The 18,040-nt window shown below is 33.4% G+C and overlaps 3 protein-coding genes across 3 annotated transcripts; 1 reads left to right on the top strand and 2 right to left on the bottom strand.

Annotated features, from left to right (window-relative positions):
- The first annotated feature begins 1,069 nt into the window (after window positions 1-1,069).
- Window positions 1,070-2,719, top strand: LOC113855885 (adenylate-forming reductase 06235-like). The gene is made up of 3 exons (XM_027487515.1): window positions 1,070-1,871; window positions 1,956-2,443; window positions 2,531-2,719. Exons 1-3 carry the CDS (start codon window positions 1,070-1,072, stop codon window positions 2,717-2,719), a joined length of 1,479 nt encoding a protein of 492 aa, XP_027343316.1.
- An 805-nt stretch (window positions 2,720-3,524) lies between these two features.
- Window positions 3,525-5,583, bottom strand: LOC113855884 (seed biotin-containing protein SBP65-like). The gene is made up of 2 exons (XM_027487514.1): window positions 4,471-5,583; window positions 3,525-4,070 (listed from the first exon to the last, which is right to left on the bottom strand). The coding sequence occupies exons 1-2, from the start codon at window positions 5,581-5,583 to the stop codon at window positions 3,525-3,527; spliced, it is 1,659 nt and encodes a 552-aa protein (XP_027343315.1).
- A 1,442-nt stretch (window positions 5,584-7,025) lies between these two features.
- On the bottom strand, window positions 7,026-10,611 carry LOC113854581 (protein trichome birefringence-like 39). The gene is made up of 5 exons (XM_027485666.1): window positions 10,203-10,611; window positions 9,925-10,096; window positions 8,053-8,228; window positions 7,793-7,951; window positions 7,026-7,549 (listed from the first exon to the last, which is right to left on the bottom strand). Exons 1-5 carry the CDS (start codon window positions 10,499-10,501, stop codon window positions 7,261-7,263), a joined length of 1,095 nt encoding a protein of 364 aa, XP_027341467.1. The 5' UTR covers window positions 10,502-10,611; the 3' UTR covers window positions 7,026-7,260.
- Between the last annotated feature and the right edge of the window lie 7,429 nt (window positions 10,612-18,040).

Below are 18,040 nucleotides of genomic sequence, written 5' to 3'. Positions count from 1 at the left end.
GGCTAGGAAGTGTTAAAATAAAATTCTTAATGGTCAAATTGCTAACCATTAGAGGAGCATATGGTATGTTTAGTTGTTCATTTTTTTTTATCACTGTGTTGATACCAAATCGACTAAAACTGGTGCATGTCCACTTACTTCCGAAAGATTAATGTAAATAACTAATGCAGTCCTAACCTTTGGCTGCTTATTATAGAAAGAAAATTCATTGTTATATATCGCTCTTTATTAGAAACTTTTCCCTTTATTTTTTTTTAAAATATGGTCAGTACAAGATGAAAATGTACGAAATCATACATGTCAATTTTGAAAACAATATTATATTTTCTTCTATTCCATGTCACGTATTTTTATAAAGACCATCCAATTTTCATTGGTCATTTTTTTGTGCTGACGACTTCGTACTCCATAGCAGTTTTTTCCCCTTATGTAATTAGCTGCATTCTATTTTTGGGGAATCAATTAATTACCAGGTTCACAATATGTTTGTTGCTAAGAAATTTTTTACTAACCCGCTAACTAATCAATGAATGTTCTTAATCAATAATTTAGTCATTATTAAGTACTGACGTATAGAAAAAGAGATGATTTCAGATATTGTAAGAAAATTATTAGATATAGCACCATTCACATGCTTTCACAAAATATTTTAAACTTTTGAAATTGTTTATTTATAACCACAGTATCATAATTTTAATGAATATGTGATCATGAATTCCATTTTATCCACATCCATTCATACAAGTCCGATTTCTCTATAAGGAAAGATATCTGAGATAACGATTGGTTCATGACAACATTTTTCATTTTCAGAAGTCTTTAACCATACGTTACACACTATTATTTACAAAAAAAAATAATTTTTTGTAATTAATTTTTTTTAATTAAGAGGATGTTACGTAAGTGCTTTTAAGATTATTCTTTATATATACACCATAAGCCTTTCCTTGTCTAGGAGCTAATATGCAACCCATATATGGAATTCGCTATCTATAGCTGTACTGTATTACTATTATGAGATTGTCTACCTGTCATTGCTATATTCAAGGCAATAGATTATCAATTTACCATGGAAGAAATGGAAGGCACAGAGATGAAGATGGTCAGGTTTTCAAGTTGCCGTGGGGTGGCATTTGAAATCAATCCAAACAGAAGCAACCCTTTTGCAATTGGATCACCAACAAAGCAAGAAGAGCGAATTGGAACTAGGCTTTGGCTTCCTTGGACTCGAACCAATTCATTCAAAGTTCTTCCTCAACCTCATATAATTAGTCCAACTAGGAGCAGGACGAGCAGTCACTTTTGTGACATTGACATTGATGCAGATGATGTTGAGGTTGAGTTCATAGCTGAAGTTCAAGATTTCGAAAAACCAGAAAAAGCTAATGGAGTTAAGGTACAAAAGCTACTTCCCAAAAGTGATCCACCAAGGAGGTCAAGGCTATCCATAATTCTGCTAGATCAACGGTTCACAGTATACAAAGGGCTATTCATAGTTTGCATGACCTTGAATGTGATGGCACTGGCTCTTTCAGCTGAAGGGTATTTCCCATATGGCAAATCTAGAGCTACACTGTTCTCTATTGGGAACATTCTAGCTCTTACACTATGTAGAAGTGAGGCAGTTTTGAGAGTTATTTTCTGGTTAGCTGTGAAGACTATTGGGAGGCCTTGTGTTTCTCTTAGGATCAAAACTGCCATCACTTCTTTCCTTCAAAGTGTTGGAGGAATCCATAGTGGTTGTGGTGTTTCTTCTATAGCCTGGCTTGTTTATTCTCTAGTTCTTACTTTGAAAAACAAAGACAAAACTTCCATGGAGATTATTGTGGTTGCATTCACCATCCTCTCACTCATTCTTCTCTCTTCCCTTGCAGCTTTCCCTCTTGTTCGCCACCTTCATCACAATGTTTTTGAGAGAACCCACCGCTTTGCCGGCTGGATTGCTCTCATCCTTCTTTGGTTATTCGTTCTTCTCTCCACAAGTTATGAACCTGCTTCACATACCTATAACTTGACCATGTTTAAGGTGGTCAAGAAGCAAGAATGTTGGTTCACTTTAACTATCACAATTCTCGTTGTCATTCCTTGGCTGAGTGTTAGAAAGGTTCCGGTTAGTGTATCAGCACCATCAAGCCATGCTTCAATAATTAAGTTTGAAGGTGGTGTTCAAGCAGGTTTACTAGGTAGAATAAGTCCATCACCCTTGTCAGAATGGCATGCCTTTGGGATCATATCTGATGGGAAGAAAGAGCATATGATGCTTGCTGGTGCAGTTGGTGACTTCACCAAGTCTTTGATTTCTACCCCACCAAAGCATCTTTGGGTTCGCACCATGCATTTTGCTGGCTTACCTTACCTAGTGAATTTGTATCAAAGGGTGTTGTTGGTAGCCACAGGGTCAGGGATTTGTGTGTTCTTGTCATTTCTTTTGCAGCCAAGTCAAGCTGACGTGTGCTTAATTTGGGTAGCAAAGGATATTGAGTTGAACTTTGGGAAGGAAATAAGAGAATTGATGAACAAGTATTCAAAGGAGAAAGTTATAGTTCATGACACAGCCATTTCTGGTCGTCCCAATGTAGCAGAAATGAGTGTGAATGCTGCTATTAGGTGGAATGTTGAAGTGGTTATTGTTACTAGCAATCCTGAAGGTAGTAGAGATGTTCTTAGAGCATGCAAGAGGGCTAATATCCCTGCCTTCGGCCCCATTTGGGACTCCTGAAAGGCTCAAATATAAATTGAAAGGCAAGTATTCATTACTTCTGTTTGGATCAAACAGGGTATAAACTAATAATTATTCTTGTTTATTGACATAAACTAGTTAAACAGAATCAAGCCAATAGTACATTACTGGAATTCGTTTTTTCCCCTTTGTTCTTTTTTTTTTATTATTCTTCCTTTTCCAGTTGATACAGATGATCTTTCTTTAAAATAAGATAAAACATAAACTTCAATTGATGGTAACCACGAAAATTTAGTTGCACGTCAATGTATTGTTTAAGCCATCTTATAATTACAAGTTCTTAAAAGAGGATTGACTCTTGTGCTAAGGTTGACATATATATTCGCCTTAATTTCTAGCCAATCCTATTTTGGTATTAAAATATATTTTAAAGCGATAAGGAATCATGAGGATATCATTGGCCACTAACCACTATTATTTGTGCACATCAACAACAAAAACAAAAGAAGTGGGGAAAGAGGGAACAAGGCTAGATCAAACGCACCCTATAAAAGTTTGATCGACACCTTGTTAAATTTGATTACACTAAATGAGTAAATGATATATTCTAAAAATATAATCGTGTTAAATTATTAAAAAATATCGTAGCACATTATTAAATTATATATAAAGCATCAAAAGTTAATATTTAGTTGCCTGCGGATGAAACCACACTTACAAAATGTTTACGACAAGACACAATTTTACTATTCTTATTTAGTCACAACTCCATTGAACAAAACCAAAACATGGAACTTACTGTCAAGTAAACATGACATATAACTAAACCTTAGAACACTAAGACTCAAGTCTGTGATCCTTCATGTTTGGCACGATTAGTTGAGCGAGAATCTGACCCAACACTCTTCCTTGATGACTCTCTTTCACCCTCGCCAGTAACCATGACTTTTGTTGTCTGAGCAATCTCAACAATGGTTTCACCAATGGCACCCAACACCCCACCCCCCTGTCCCTCTTGACCCTGTTGATGTTCCTGAACCTTCTCCGCTGGTTTAATCATGTTATTTCCAATCTCACCCACAGTTTCACCAGCAGCTTCCAACACCTCGCCTCCTCCCTCAGTGATGTTATCCAATGGTTCCTTGGTCTTTTTTGCAACATCACCTAACCTTTCACCAATGCTTCTCAATGTCCCCTTTTCACCACTTTGGTCATTCCCACTTTCCCTTCTCCCTTCTCTTTCAAATGGTTTCATTATCTTCTCCCCAACACTTCCCACAGTTTCTCCTATTGCTGTCAACACATTGCTTCCCCTCCCTTCTTGTCCGGGTTTCGTTTTTTGTGCATTCTGGCTCACAGTTTCGCCATCTGGTGGCCTCTCCTCAGCTTCCTAAATCAAAGTGCCAATTTTCAGCATATATAGTCTTCAACAACATTAAACACGTACATTCTTCTGCATGTTAAGTCCTACCACTCAATATCACAAAATCTATTCCACGTATCTAAAAGTATATTTAAAGCATGTTATTACCACAATTACTCCGATTAGTTAAATCAAACTTCATGATGAAGTGTTAAAAAAGTAAGCAGTTCACTATTTAAGATATATAATTAAGGACTCAACAAAAACACAAACATAGAACGACTATAATTATATTACTGAAAGCAAAAAGAACATGATTATAATTATATGAAAATACACTATAAATGTAATTTTAATGAGGGTATGTTAAAAAGATAAAGTTTAATTTTAATAATTGAAATAACGAGATTATTATATTATATAAAACCTGAGGTTGTGATGCTCTTTTGGCTTCAAATTCCCGCTGTGCCTCGTCTTTCTTCCTTGCAGTGTAATCCTTAGCAGTCTCACCAGCTGAAGCAGCCAAACCTTTGACAGCACCAACCGACTTAGATGCCAGCTCAGCAGCTTTATGACCAGCATACCCTGCTGCTCCTTCAACAACATGGGCCGCAGCCTTCGTTCCCTCCACCGTCTTCTCAGTTGAATAATGGGCTGCGACCCAGCCCGCAACGGTGGCCTTGTCCTTCAAATTTGAAGCCATTTTACCAGCATATTCAGCTGCACTCTTCCCACTCTCCACGGTAACATCCTTTGCTTGAAGTGTGTACCCTTTTGCCTTCTCTGCCACGGGAGCTGTGTATTCTGCTGCAGTTTTTGCAGCACTTGATGCTTTTTGAATTGCAATGTCCTTTGCTTGCATGCTTTTCTGTGTTGTGTTATTCAGTGTCTCGTTCGCTTGTTGCTTTGCTCTCTCGTATCTATCTTTCATATTCTGCTGAGTATTTTCACTCTCTTCTCTCCCCTTATCACCTTTTTCCAATCTGCAAGTTATAACTGCGGTTGCACCTTCATTTTCAGCACCAACTCTTCCCTTAACTTTCTCTTCTGTTCCTCTTCCTGTTACTTCTCTGGTTCGTCTTTCGAGATTTTCTTTATCCCTTTTGTCTCTGTCTAAGGCTTCTTCTGTTTCACCTTTCGTTTCAAACTTGCCCACATCACGAACAGCGTCACCACCTTCTCTTTCTTGCATGGCTTCTACATTGGCTGCATGGTCACTCTCTTTCCCCTTGTGATCCTCACCCTTCACTTTGTCAGCGAGGGATTCGAAGTGAGGACCCAATTCGTGGGTCTCTCTTGCTTTTCCACGTCCACCAATGTCGCCAATGGCTTTCCCTGCATGGTCTTTGCACTGTTCTCCTCCTTGTAACGCTTCTATGCTCCCCTGTGGAGTCTCTTTGCCACCTGTAATATCAGAATCTTTTGCTTGCTCCGCAAGGTGCTCAAAGTGAGTGGTCATCTTGGGGACTCGGTCTTTCTCAACGTGAATCTCTCTCTCGGTGGTGGTGTTTTCTCTACGAGCCAATTGTTCAGAAGCCATGTTGCTGGTGTCTACTAGTAGTAGAGTAGCAGTACTAACACTCTAAGAACAGGGGCAATGCTTTGAGTATATCTTAGAAGAGGGTGAATGAAATGAGGTAGAATGTAGAAAGTGGAGTGTGCATGGGAAGTGAATGTGATTAAAAAGGAGAAGGTGTTGGCGGTTGGAAGAGGTTGGAGGTGGATGGGGTTTGCATGGGGAAGGACAAGTGGTAAAAGAAATAGGGGGAATTGCAACGTGTGATGGTCCTATAACTAATTAATGTGACTCAGCATTGGTCAGCATGAGCATGGTAAGAGGAATGCATATTTAGATTAGGATCATTGGATATAGAAAGGGTTGGAAGGGTTCATTCCATGTTTAAGACACATGGGAACTTGAAGGAATGCCTCGTATGAGTTAGACAACACAATGCTAGACACCTGGTCCCCTCTCCATCTAACTATTTGGTGACATCATGCCTGTTATCGCACCTCATTTATTTATTTATTTTATTTAAATGTTATTATCATTAATTTAATTAACTAATAAAAATGTTTTATAGAAAATCATTTAAAAATATAACAATAGACAATTTAACAATGAACTCACTCAAATTCAAAATATTCACTTACTACATGTCAAACAAGAAAAATATTTTTTTACTATTTTAATTTTTATTAAAAGTTATAGTACAGTTTATAGAAATGTCTCATTTTTATGTAAGTAACAAAATTTATAAACTTAAATAATAAGAGGATATAATATTTCTCGTGAAACAAGGACTACTTGAAATTTATATTTTTTTTTGTCATTACTATTTGCCTTTTTTGGGTCTTGACTATTTGCTTTTGTTTAGTTAGTTAGGTTCCATTTGAGGAATGGACTGAAATTTTTAAGCCCATAAAAACGATAAGGATTAATCTTATCATCTGTAGTTACTCAGCCCAACCTCATCAAACTGCAGGCCCATTATATGTGAATAACAGCAACCCATTCTCAGAGATTATATTTTCAAAGACTTATTTTTGCTTCCTTTGGTTGTCACCATATCTTTTTCTTTCCAAGTTAATTACAACCATTTGATAATATTTTGGCCTCACTGTTTGTGAGGGGTTTTGATAATTAAAAACGTGACAGTAAAAAAAAACACTTTCTCTTGTCTTGGAGAAAGTAAGAATTTTCTTTTTATTAAATAGTTGAAATAGAAAGGTTAGAAAAAAGCAACGAGCACCTAAAACAGTTCGAGTTTTCGTCAAAGTTTGAACAAAGGTTTGTTTCATCTAAATTTGGATGCCTTATTCGCTCCTTCTTGTAATTTAAAGCGGAGTGTTGATGCTTAACATTGCTTTAGTTTGCAGAATGAGATCAGATTCTCTGTTTGTTTTTTTATTCTTAAGCTTCAGAAAAGAGGAATTTCATCAAGTATACTTGATTCACAAGGATCAAACATCACGTTATTCCATAAGAAACTTCATTGCAAATGCTATTCAATATTCCAAATGGGCTATTTGGTACAATCAAGGCATGTTTATGCCAAAATAATATGAAAATTTACAATTAGGAGCATCAAATTTTTTATTGTCCAAATTCCAAGAAGAAAAATGCCAAATTAAATATTTCCTACATTAGAAAACAATGGGTTTTCCCTCTAATAAATTGGACCTAATAAACAAAGTTACTAAGTCACTGCTTCATTCAACCAAAAAGAGCTGCATGCAGAAGCACATTCCAAGTATCAGGAAGTCCTGGAAGACACCAATGGCTGCAATCTGTTGCCATAATCCCACTGTATCCTTCAGGATGTGCATCTTTCCTGTACTGTGAGAGCGTAGTCACATCTAGGAAATACACTGGCCTCTTTATCCTACTCAAAACCTTGTTCACCACCACCCAAGCCATAGGTGTCCCTGCAGGGTACTTCAAACCAAAGAATGGTTGCGTCTCACTCATGCATGATTTTGCTGGTTGATTCCAATCTTTCCCCCTTGTTAACATATGACATACACCACCAGTACTAGTAAATTATCATCTAATATACATGCTCGTTATTACTGAAATCATATTTTTTAACTTACATGATAAAAAATTAATAAATAATAATTTTTATTAAAAATTATAATTTTGAATAAAAATTTATTATACATATTCTTATTACATGCAATATTTCACAAATTTAAAAAAAAAAGTTACTTAAATTAATCAATTAGATGCAGTAGAAATAACTTACTCATAATGAACCGGAGAAATTCCTAAAAAGAAGACTTTGGTTTGGGTTGGATTAACATTGATGTTAACCCATCTAGCCCATGTAGTCAAACCTTTGTAGAATGCAATGAAACGGTTCATGTCTTTGTACAACTTGTTACGCTCTTGAATATAATCCCACCTACAATGTGATTTTAATTTAACACAAATAATCAGTATTGCTTACCCCTAAGAGAAATTGATTATAACACAATTAATAATGATGTGAAAGATTGATCCTACGGCTGTGAACTCCCAGTGTGGGTCCACCAGTGCCACGTGTTGAAGACTAGCACGTCCATCCCTCTCCAAGCATCACCACTCTTTATTGAGTCGAGTTTTAGAACCCTTCCAACACTCTCACGGTCAAGATCTACCAAGTATGGTGTGCGGTATAATAATAACTGGAGGCCATAGTCCTGAAAATAATAATAATAATAATTATTATTATTATACAGATATTTGTGAATTATCTTTCTACAATTATCCCCATTTTTCGCATTTTTTTTTTTAAGTTCTCTCTTTTGGCACCTCTCTTCGTGTCAGCTACCAAAGTAAGTATACTTAAGAAACTTCCCTACCAAATTATCAAGTGATGTCTTTTCTTGCCTCTAGGTTCAAAATATTAAAAATAAATAAATAAAAGACCATGCAATAAAAGTAACTAGAAGAAAATGAAATTCCTCCTTATCACAAAGAAGTGGCCCATTTTTTGACACTTCTGTAGCTTAGCGAATTTATATAGGAAAAGTCGTGCAAGCAGAGGGCTGCGTATAAATCAAGCCACTAGTCATGTGGTCCAATTTGGAAGTAATTTAAGAGCTAAACTACTAATTATATTGTTATTTTCAGTAGACATATCTTCAAACCTAGGACTACTGTGGCAATTACAATTTTAAATAATTATACATGTATATGTACATAATATATAATTATATATGGCCCACTTAAACTTTTTTATGTTCAATAGAGCAGAACGAAGCCATATGCAATTATGTGTAATTATACTCGTAATATTTTGTAAATAGCATGATTGAAGACTAGATGTGGGCAAACACAGTAAAGTAAGTAATTAATCAAATTTTCTTGAATGAGAGAAAGAAAAGATAAGGCAAATATCAAATTTTCAATCATTAAAGTTGCAGAAACGGATCATGCACAGAAAAATGGTTTAGCTGAGTAATGCTCCCTTCATAATTTAGTTATGAGTAATGATGGCTGTTGGGTGCTGCAGAATACTAAGCCGCGATTTATGACTTGATGTTACTACTACAACTCGGCACAAAACATAGATTTGGAGGGAAAACTAGATGTCCAACATTAATCATTGCTAATTAAGACATTTGTTTAACAAAGTTTCTATATAAAGCTAGAACGTGTTGACAATTTGGAGCACAAACTTTTTCAAGTTTTGAGGATTCCTATGCACATATGAACGACAAACGAAAAATGCACAGTAAGAACAAAGTATTACTGTTGTTTTAGCTAAGTATATAAATTTCACAGTGGAAGATTTCCCCTTTCCACTTTCCACCGTAACCTAACAAAGATGAAGCAACTGAAACATCACCAATGTGGTAATAAATATAGTTTTCACTTTTCAGAAACATTTTTTTAAAAAAGTATTTTACTACCAAAAGAAATAGAAAAAAAAAAAAGTAAATTCTTTTTTATGTTTTGATCTAGCTATAAGGATATTATGTGCACGTTCGGTATTGGTAGAAAGAGCAACAGTTGAAGTAAAGTATAATTATAACAATTAAAGCACACATTTATTATCCCTCAAATTAACAATTACTAATGTTCCCTGCAAAAGGAGAAACCCCCCATCAATCACGTCCCAAACTTCATCACTCTTCAGCGCTTAAGCAGCGACACACAAAAATATGAACGGAATCCGACATATGAGTAGCAGTATTCAAGTTCAATCAAGGCAGGTACACTAAAATTTTCAACTTTGAAATGAAAACTAAAATCCGAGAGAAAACGACACCACTTGCATGGACACAACACCAAACAAGCAATCATCACTTCCACCACCACAATTCAATGCAAAAAGTTTCGAAACATGGAAAGAAGGAAAACAAAAACAGAATAAGAATTTTTAAGAAAAACCTCGAATGTGACTTTGGAAATCGCATCTTGCTTTGTGAACGTGGTCCTTGTTTTTGGAACCCAAGAGTGAATCATACAAGCCAGTGAATTGAACTGGTTTAAGCTCAAAGAGTCACCAACAAACATAATCTTCTTGCCCCTATACTTAGCCAGAAAATCCAATGCATTGAACCTGTTGATAGAAACGTTTTCATGTCTATGTTATGTTAGCTACCAAACGTGATGCACATACATGAAAATATTGAAAGGGTTGAAGCAGTGAAAGTGAAAGTTCCAACCTTGGTAAAGAACAAGAGAAGGGTTGCCATCTATACTTCTGATACTGTGTGTCAGGGCGACCGTACTTTTGGCAGTTGAATTGTGGATCTATGAAAGGACAAGTAGAAGGGTCGTAGAGAGGGTATGAAGAGTCGTAGACCCATTTGCCACGGAACCAGTTGCATCTTCCTAAGAGCTTTCTGCCACTGCTTGAGCTTGAAATGGTTGCATTCAAGAAGAGGTCCAATTCTTCAGCTTTTGTTTGGTGGGAAAACGAAACAAAGAGACATAGTAACAGAGTTGGTGACCAGAAACCCATTTCTTGGGTTTCGATCCTGCTACTTCCCTTTGTTGAAGGAAGGAAAAGGACGAGGAGTGCAGGAAAAGTTGTCTGAAACAAAGGCTTATATAATGTTGATGTGTTTGTTTGTGACTGAGGGAAAGAGAGAGAGCGTGTGTTAGAGGGGTTCAATTGAAAAATGTGAAAACAGAGCACTTTTTCTCATCTTTTTTTTTTATGCATTATCATATTATCTGTTTATTTAATTCTGCTGGCAGAAACAGTTCTACCTTGGATGGATTCTTTTAACACTGTCGTGGTGGGGTTGGATCTAATCTTGATCCTTGCCTTTACAACTCTAGGAATTATAATAATTTTGGTTCAAAAATAATGGTAGCATTTACCCTACGAAAGTGAATCGAAAATGCGATAATTGTTTCTCTAAGGACTCAACTTACTGTCAACACATCAAGAAATATTTTTCATTTGTGCCTTGGTAAAAGAATCACGATTATTATGGTAGGGCTAGTAACAACATTTGTTTGTAATTTTTCACAATTTTACTAATCAATACCAATTTAAAATAATTAATTATTGATGTTGTACTTGGATTCTTTCATGTCACAGTGTTTCTTTATGTGTAACACCAGCCTCAATTATGCTCTTTCAAGTAACTCTGATACCACTGCTATTTGATGGTCTCACATTGTCACATTATCAACTTAGATTTGGAGTTCGGATCATAGAGACAGAGCACATAAGGGTTGACCAAGAAATTTCCGTCTTTCATGTGCCAGCTTTTTTTTTTTTTTTTCTTATTTAGTATAAAATGTATACATGGCATTCCAATTATACTATTTGGACAGCTATTAGCAAAACATTGAAAAAGAGCCACGTCTATCTTAATCTTTTTACTACATATGGATAACAACCCATTCATGTGATTATGTTGGCAGAGAAATTTATGATGATTGTCTTGATTGAAACTTAATTTGAAAAACTAATCAAAAGTAAATTGAGGATAGTGGAGCATGCATCTCATGCGAAGATATAGGACTCTCCTCCCAAAGGGTGTTAGATGTTGACCATATGAGCTTACACTATACTTTTTTTTTTTCAAACACTGCAAAATTATTGGGAGTTTCATGTAAATATATGCGTATTGATAGAATATTAACACAAATTTTCGGTAAACATAAAATTAGCAAAAGAAAATTGGCACAAAATGTTGGTCGTTGCTTCTTCTTCAACATTAAATCATCCAATACATTAACTCACAAAGGCAGTTGCACAATATTGAAATTGAATTATGATTGTCAATTATTGTTTAGATTGTGATTATTAACCTTTTTTGGCGGTGGGATTGGCTTGTGTCCGTAAAAAAAATAAAATATTACGTACAAGCTACTCTAGTATTATGGCTAGAAATTTTGACAGTAAAAATTATTGGTATCCGTACCTAAAACATAGAGTAAAAATTAATATAGTATAGGCTATTTAATTTTCCTCAACTTAATATCAGAATTATGAATAAAAATCTTTTTTGCCACATGCTATTTCTTTTCATTTTTTGCTTTCGTAAAAGGTAAAGACACAAATACTCAAATAGGCATGCCCCAAAAAGAAAATAATAAAAAATAACAGATAAAAAGTCTAAAAAAGAAATAAGATACAAAAATGTTGACTGACCGATCAATGTTTTAACTAGAAAGACAATAAAAAGTTAACATTCTCTTTTTAATGTGTTAGTTTCTTTTTCTGTGTGTTATTTTTTTATTCGAAGTATTATATAAGAAATTCACAAAAGTAACAGATGATTTGGATCCCACCAACTCATCACATCACCATCCATAGAACTTTCCATAATTACAAGTAAGATAGGGAAAAAGAAAATGCAGCTATTAGGGTAATAAATACAAACGTCAAGATGCTTTATCTCTGACATTCTTTAAAAAAATTCAACACAGCGCAAAAACTACCATAGTACTAATTTTATTATTTGGATTATTAAAATACAAAAAGTATTAATAAAAAATTATCAAAATCACTTGAGAAAATGGCAACCATAACCTTTAATAAAAACTTAACCTTTCCTATGCCAATTGAATGAAAACTGGACAAGAGACGGCGATGTTGACTAAAATTCACACAAGTTTCGTAGGACTCTCCGTTAGTCAATTAAAAACGGCAATTTACACTGCAAAAATAAAACAAGTTATGAAAATTGGAAAGAATCATGTTCATCCTTTACTGTTTTTCTTTTTAATTACTATATAATATTTTGAAAGGGAATAAACAAGCTGACACAGTTTCTTTGCCTCTTTACTTTAAAAAAAAATTGTAGTAAAATTTCAAAATCCAATCATTTTGCTGTGTCCCAGCAGGCCAGCACTGAATTCAATTTTTATTCATACATGTTTATTTTCAATTAGTAATTTACAATAAGAAAAATTAAAACTACTGGTTTTGCCATCAATTATCATAGATAGTCACGATTCAATGTGCCTGTGAAATCTGGATAGCAACCCCATGAACAAAAGTCAACAGTGCTTACCAATCACGACTTAATTAATGGTTTTTATCCCAAAATTTGTTCTTTTTGTTTACAGTATCATAATAATGACGTGTTTTAGAATTTGTATGACATATTATAAATGAAAAAGGGATAAAGGATAAATACGAAAATTAAAAGAAAGGGACCAAATTGCAATGGCAAAAGTGACCCCTATTGTTTACACAGTGCTGTTACCCATAAAACTCGAATGAAAGTTTCCAAGCCAAACTGTGAGTTGTCAGTCACTATGTGCTATATTTTCTAAAATTACAAAAAAGTTTTTTTTTTAATGATTAAGCAATCTTTACACTCACCCATTTTCTATAATATATATCGATTTCGTTAAATTATTATTTTTTAATGTTAATTAATCTATTTCGTTTTTTTCTAAAATATTGTATACTTTTGCAAGAAATTTCTAGGCTAATGATGTGCGGCCCAAAGGAAAGTTCACATTGGAACTTCTGATTTTCAATTAGTTAATTATATCACTATTCCGACCAATTAATAATGTATTATTATTAGTACAAATACATAAAAAAGAATATATAGTGATTATAGTACTCATTCTCACATGCAGGAGCGTGAGTGAGGAACTGGCCAGTTTGCAAATGGTCCAATGATGGTGTGCCTCGTTTAAACACTATCCTCCGATTATGTAATTGATTAAGAAATGAGTGTGAATGAACCATTTGGTGTAGGTTGCTTCGATATCATTGAAATAATTTTAATTGTTCAATAAAAAAAAAGACTATAAACTGTTTATCATTGAAATAATTTTAAATTGGAATTGATTTGTGGGTCAATTTTTACTTATTTGACGGAGAGAGCTAGCTACAGCAACATACAATGCAACGTAAGGCATGGCAAGGGTCAAGTCAATGATTTAAGGTTTTATTTTTATGTTCTATTCTTTAAAAAACAGACTACTAATACTCATTGTAATCTGTAAGCTTTTGATACATCAAATGTTTTGTCCGGACCCTTGAAATCGAGGTCAAGAATCAGTGAAGTAATCTTCCCTTTGAATTTTGCATATTATTCTTAATATATTTTAACAAAAATATTATATAAAATTCCGTAAAAGTAAAATTTCTCTATGTATAATATTCAGAGTTAGCACCTTATCATATATATTGTTCTAGAAAATACAATTACTTTTACAAATATTTTTCCCAGTGAAGATTAGCGTTTAAAATATTATGTTTAAATTTCCTACAAACTATTGTCTTGATGTTTGTTTTAACAAAAATTACACATTACAATTTCTTATATTGATGAATAAATCTTGAGTTATGTATGTATATATATATATATAAAGGGTTTTAAGAATCATGATTTCTTAGAATAATTAATGCATGCAAGATTTGTATTTGATGTTAAGCATTGGCCGACCGCAAGACGGGACCAGATCCAGACTCCACGTGATCTCTCCTTCAATTCGTCGCACAAACCAAAACACAAATCAGAAAAAGAAGTTAAATTAAAGTGAAAGAAGGGTCACGTTTCCAAACTTCCTGTGGAACACATGGGAACTTGGTAATGCAATTACACCCTTTTTTATCATTGTCTTTGATGACATACACCTTTGTACATTTCAACTTTTACTACCATTTACTGCATTGCAAAATTTGTAATTCATATTTTATATCCCACTCATAATAAAAACAAGCTTTTTATAAATTTTTTCTTTTAAATTCGAATCCACGAGACCATCCTTAGCTACAAGGTTTTCTCAACACATTACACATGCTTTGCTTTTCACCTTTTGGAATAAAGACCATGTCGCGTAATTGATCCAAAAGCGAAACTAATAATAATGTTATTGCAGTTAATTTTTTATACCTTTTTTTTTTAAATTTGTTTACAACATTATGCAATAAAAACACATAGTATAACACACTCACTATTTTTAAGTTTCTAGATAAATAAAAGAGAAAAAAATTTAAAAAATATTGATGTATCAATAGCAAAATTCAATCCCTTAACATGCGTAATTAAAAACATTAAAAGGGTTACTATTATACATTAATGCAGCGTAGAGTAGTGTAGGGCCTTTGGCATGCGAAAGCATTACTTGAATAATGTGCAATGAGGCAACGAGTTTCTTCTGACATGTTACTTCAACTTTTACGTATAATCGCTTTCACGGAAGCCCTTATCAACACGAGAATTGGCTGAGAACAGAGAAACAGCACTTGTTAGTGCCTCTTAGGTTCAAAGGGCTCTCCACACGCGCGTCACAAGTTTCTTCCATTCTTTTACCTTCTCTGTTTATATCCATATGTGATCTCCATGCAGTGGTTAAACTTTTATATATATATATATATATTGCAGGTGTAGTGTAAATTATAATAATTAAATGATATTTAATATAATTAGTTATATAGTTTAGACTACTTGAAAATAAGTTTGAAATAATTTCCCATTTTTCAGCATTAGAAATATCTTTCTTTTACAGTAAATATTTTCTATTTTTTCATAACCAATTTCCTAAGACCCAAGACTACGCCTTAGCACTATCCATATCTAAATGAGGATGTTGGATAAATTAATAAAAGTTAATTAATAAAAAAACCGAACTAATATATCTAATATTTTGTATGTTTATGTGTATCACTTTTCTAAATGTATTATGAAATTCACTTCAAATTATTTCTTATATAACGGAACATTCTTATAAGCCCACAAATGTCTTGATTAAACTATTGCAAGTCATCAAGTTTTATTTGAATATCATGCAAACATGGTAGAAATTTTGTTGAAAGTTTTTTAGGGTGTTTAATCTTTATGCATTATATACATTATTAAAAAGTTTGATAATGTTAATATGTAATTACATGATATGTGAAATAGAAAACTTCTCTCATGATCATATGATAATATATCTTTTGATGCGGTCATTGTGTGTGTAAAAATACATACACATTAAAGTAATTAGTTAATCTTAAATATCAAAACAACAATGTAAGATTGGAATCTTAAAATTTTGTGCACAAATATCGCCAAGTAGCTTGGTAAAATTTGATTCTCTAATCCAATTGCAATCTTCTGAAGAAATAAAATAAACTTTTCAAGCCTTAAGTTATGAGCATCTTTATTTATTAGATTTTCTAGCATTAGGCAGCCACTATCATGCACCCACCCACCTTCTTGTAGGTCCTTCTCCTTTATCGGTCGTCATCTTCTTTAAATCCAAGTAGCAAACCATCCAAAGCAATTTTTAAGAGTAGCCAATTTAAAGATAATAATCCAAACAAATGATCTATTAATTGCATTTGTCTGTTCTCTTGCAAGACTATTGGTTTAAAGTGGACAAGAGAATGTGGAATCTCTCGTTAAAAAAAAATATGTAGTTTTAGTTGCTCTATGCGGGCCATGTCCAACACAAGAGCCTGGCCCATTTTGATAGAAGTCTAATACAAGTTGCTTATTAAATGAGTAAGTTTAGAGATGCTTGCTTTTTTCTCAACATGTCTTTATGTTTCACTTTGTTACCCCTTTAAATTTCATTGGTTAATAATGGCAAGCATTATCCTGTGAGATACAAAATGTGCATTGATGAACCTAACTTTGTACTTAAGGAAAGTTATGTGCTTTATGGCTGCGACCATTTTAAAGAACTAATGGTGGGATTAGGTAGTCAAGTAATTCGCACGTTACAATTGGATTTTATCCAAAGAAGCATATATTGGCTTATTTTATGAAAACCCTTCTTTCTTGAGCTAACTACCAACCATAGATATTCTCATCTCTTGAAGCTCTACTTTGATTCTTTAACTCAAAAAACAATTAAAAGTGAGAATATATTGACGATAGCACGAGGTAATACACAGAAATTAAGGGTCCCCCAAAAGGATTATTTAATACTAAATTCTATGAACGTTATGAATTATGATACTTGGAAAGTCATAATAAGTAGTTAGATACTGAATTAGTGAATTACATATTGCTTCCTATTATTTTAAATAATAATGTGACAATTTTTTCCTTTACACGTGTTTCTATCATTGAATTGTGATCCCCATACGTTGATAAGGATTTTGTAATAAGATACTCTTCCAAAGAAGTACTTATATTTTTTTATATAAGAAATAAATGATTAATTTATCAAAATTTTAAAAATGTTGTATGTTATAAATTTATATTTTGTTTTAAAAATACCTATTCTAAATAATTAAATTGGTAACATATTAATTGAATGATTTTTTTAAAAGAAAATTAATGAATCGTGAGCATAAAACTAAAAATGGTTTTAATTTTTTTTAAGATTATAGATTTTTTAATTAAAAAATTGGGGGAAAAAAATAGAGAGAGAAATGTGAATAAGTAAACTAGAATGGGAACAGCCCTATTTGAAGCATCGTTATCTTGATCACAAAAATGGGCATAAACCAACAACATTAAAATATTAGGAGGGCTGCGTTACCTTCCAGTTATCCTCATTGTTATCTCTAAAGTTCAAACTGAGCTCAAATTTAATTAAAGAAAAATTTAGATGAATAGAATACAAAAGTCAAAAAAATAATTTAAACTTCAATTTTATGCTTCAGTGAAGTTAATCAGATCAATTTAAGATTAACCTATTTTGTCACCTTTAAATCACTGCTCTTTATATTTTTATCAACATTTTTTTTTTTTCTGGTCAGTTGTCAACGTTTGAATCCCTGAAAAAACCTTTTGCTAATAGTTTGCGAGTTGCAAATTTGTTTTTCTTTTTGTCACAAGCAAAATTTTTGTCAACTTGGCAAATTTATTATGAAAGGTTTCAAATGTTTTTGGTTATGTTTCATATTAAAAGCTTTCTTGAAGGCTTGAAGCCCGTTAGAGTTTAGACCTTGGGCGGTGTATACAAGACTACAACAGAAATGGGCCCGATTTTGGACTTCACAACGCAGGCCCATTAGATATCTATACTTGTATATCTATAAAACATGGGCCATTACTTTTTGCACCTTCACTTTTACTTTTCATATTTTATTTCTTGTAAATTTTCTTTTCAAAATACCCTTTTATCATATTTA

The sequence above is a fragment of the Abrus precatorius genome, unplaced genomic scaffold (genome assembly GCF_003935025.1).
Source record: "Abrus precatorius isolate BTA unplaced genomic scaffold, Abrus_2018 Scaffold11, whole genome shotgun sequence".
Lineage (NCBI taxonomy): Eukaryota > Viridiplantae > Streptophyta > Magnoliopsida > Fabales > Fabaceae > Abrus > Abrus precatorius.
Note: the sequence above shows the minus strand (reverse complement) of the source record. Positions and strands in the feature narration are given on the sequence as shown.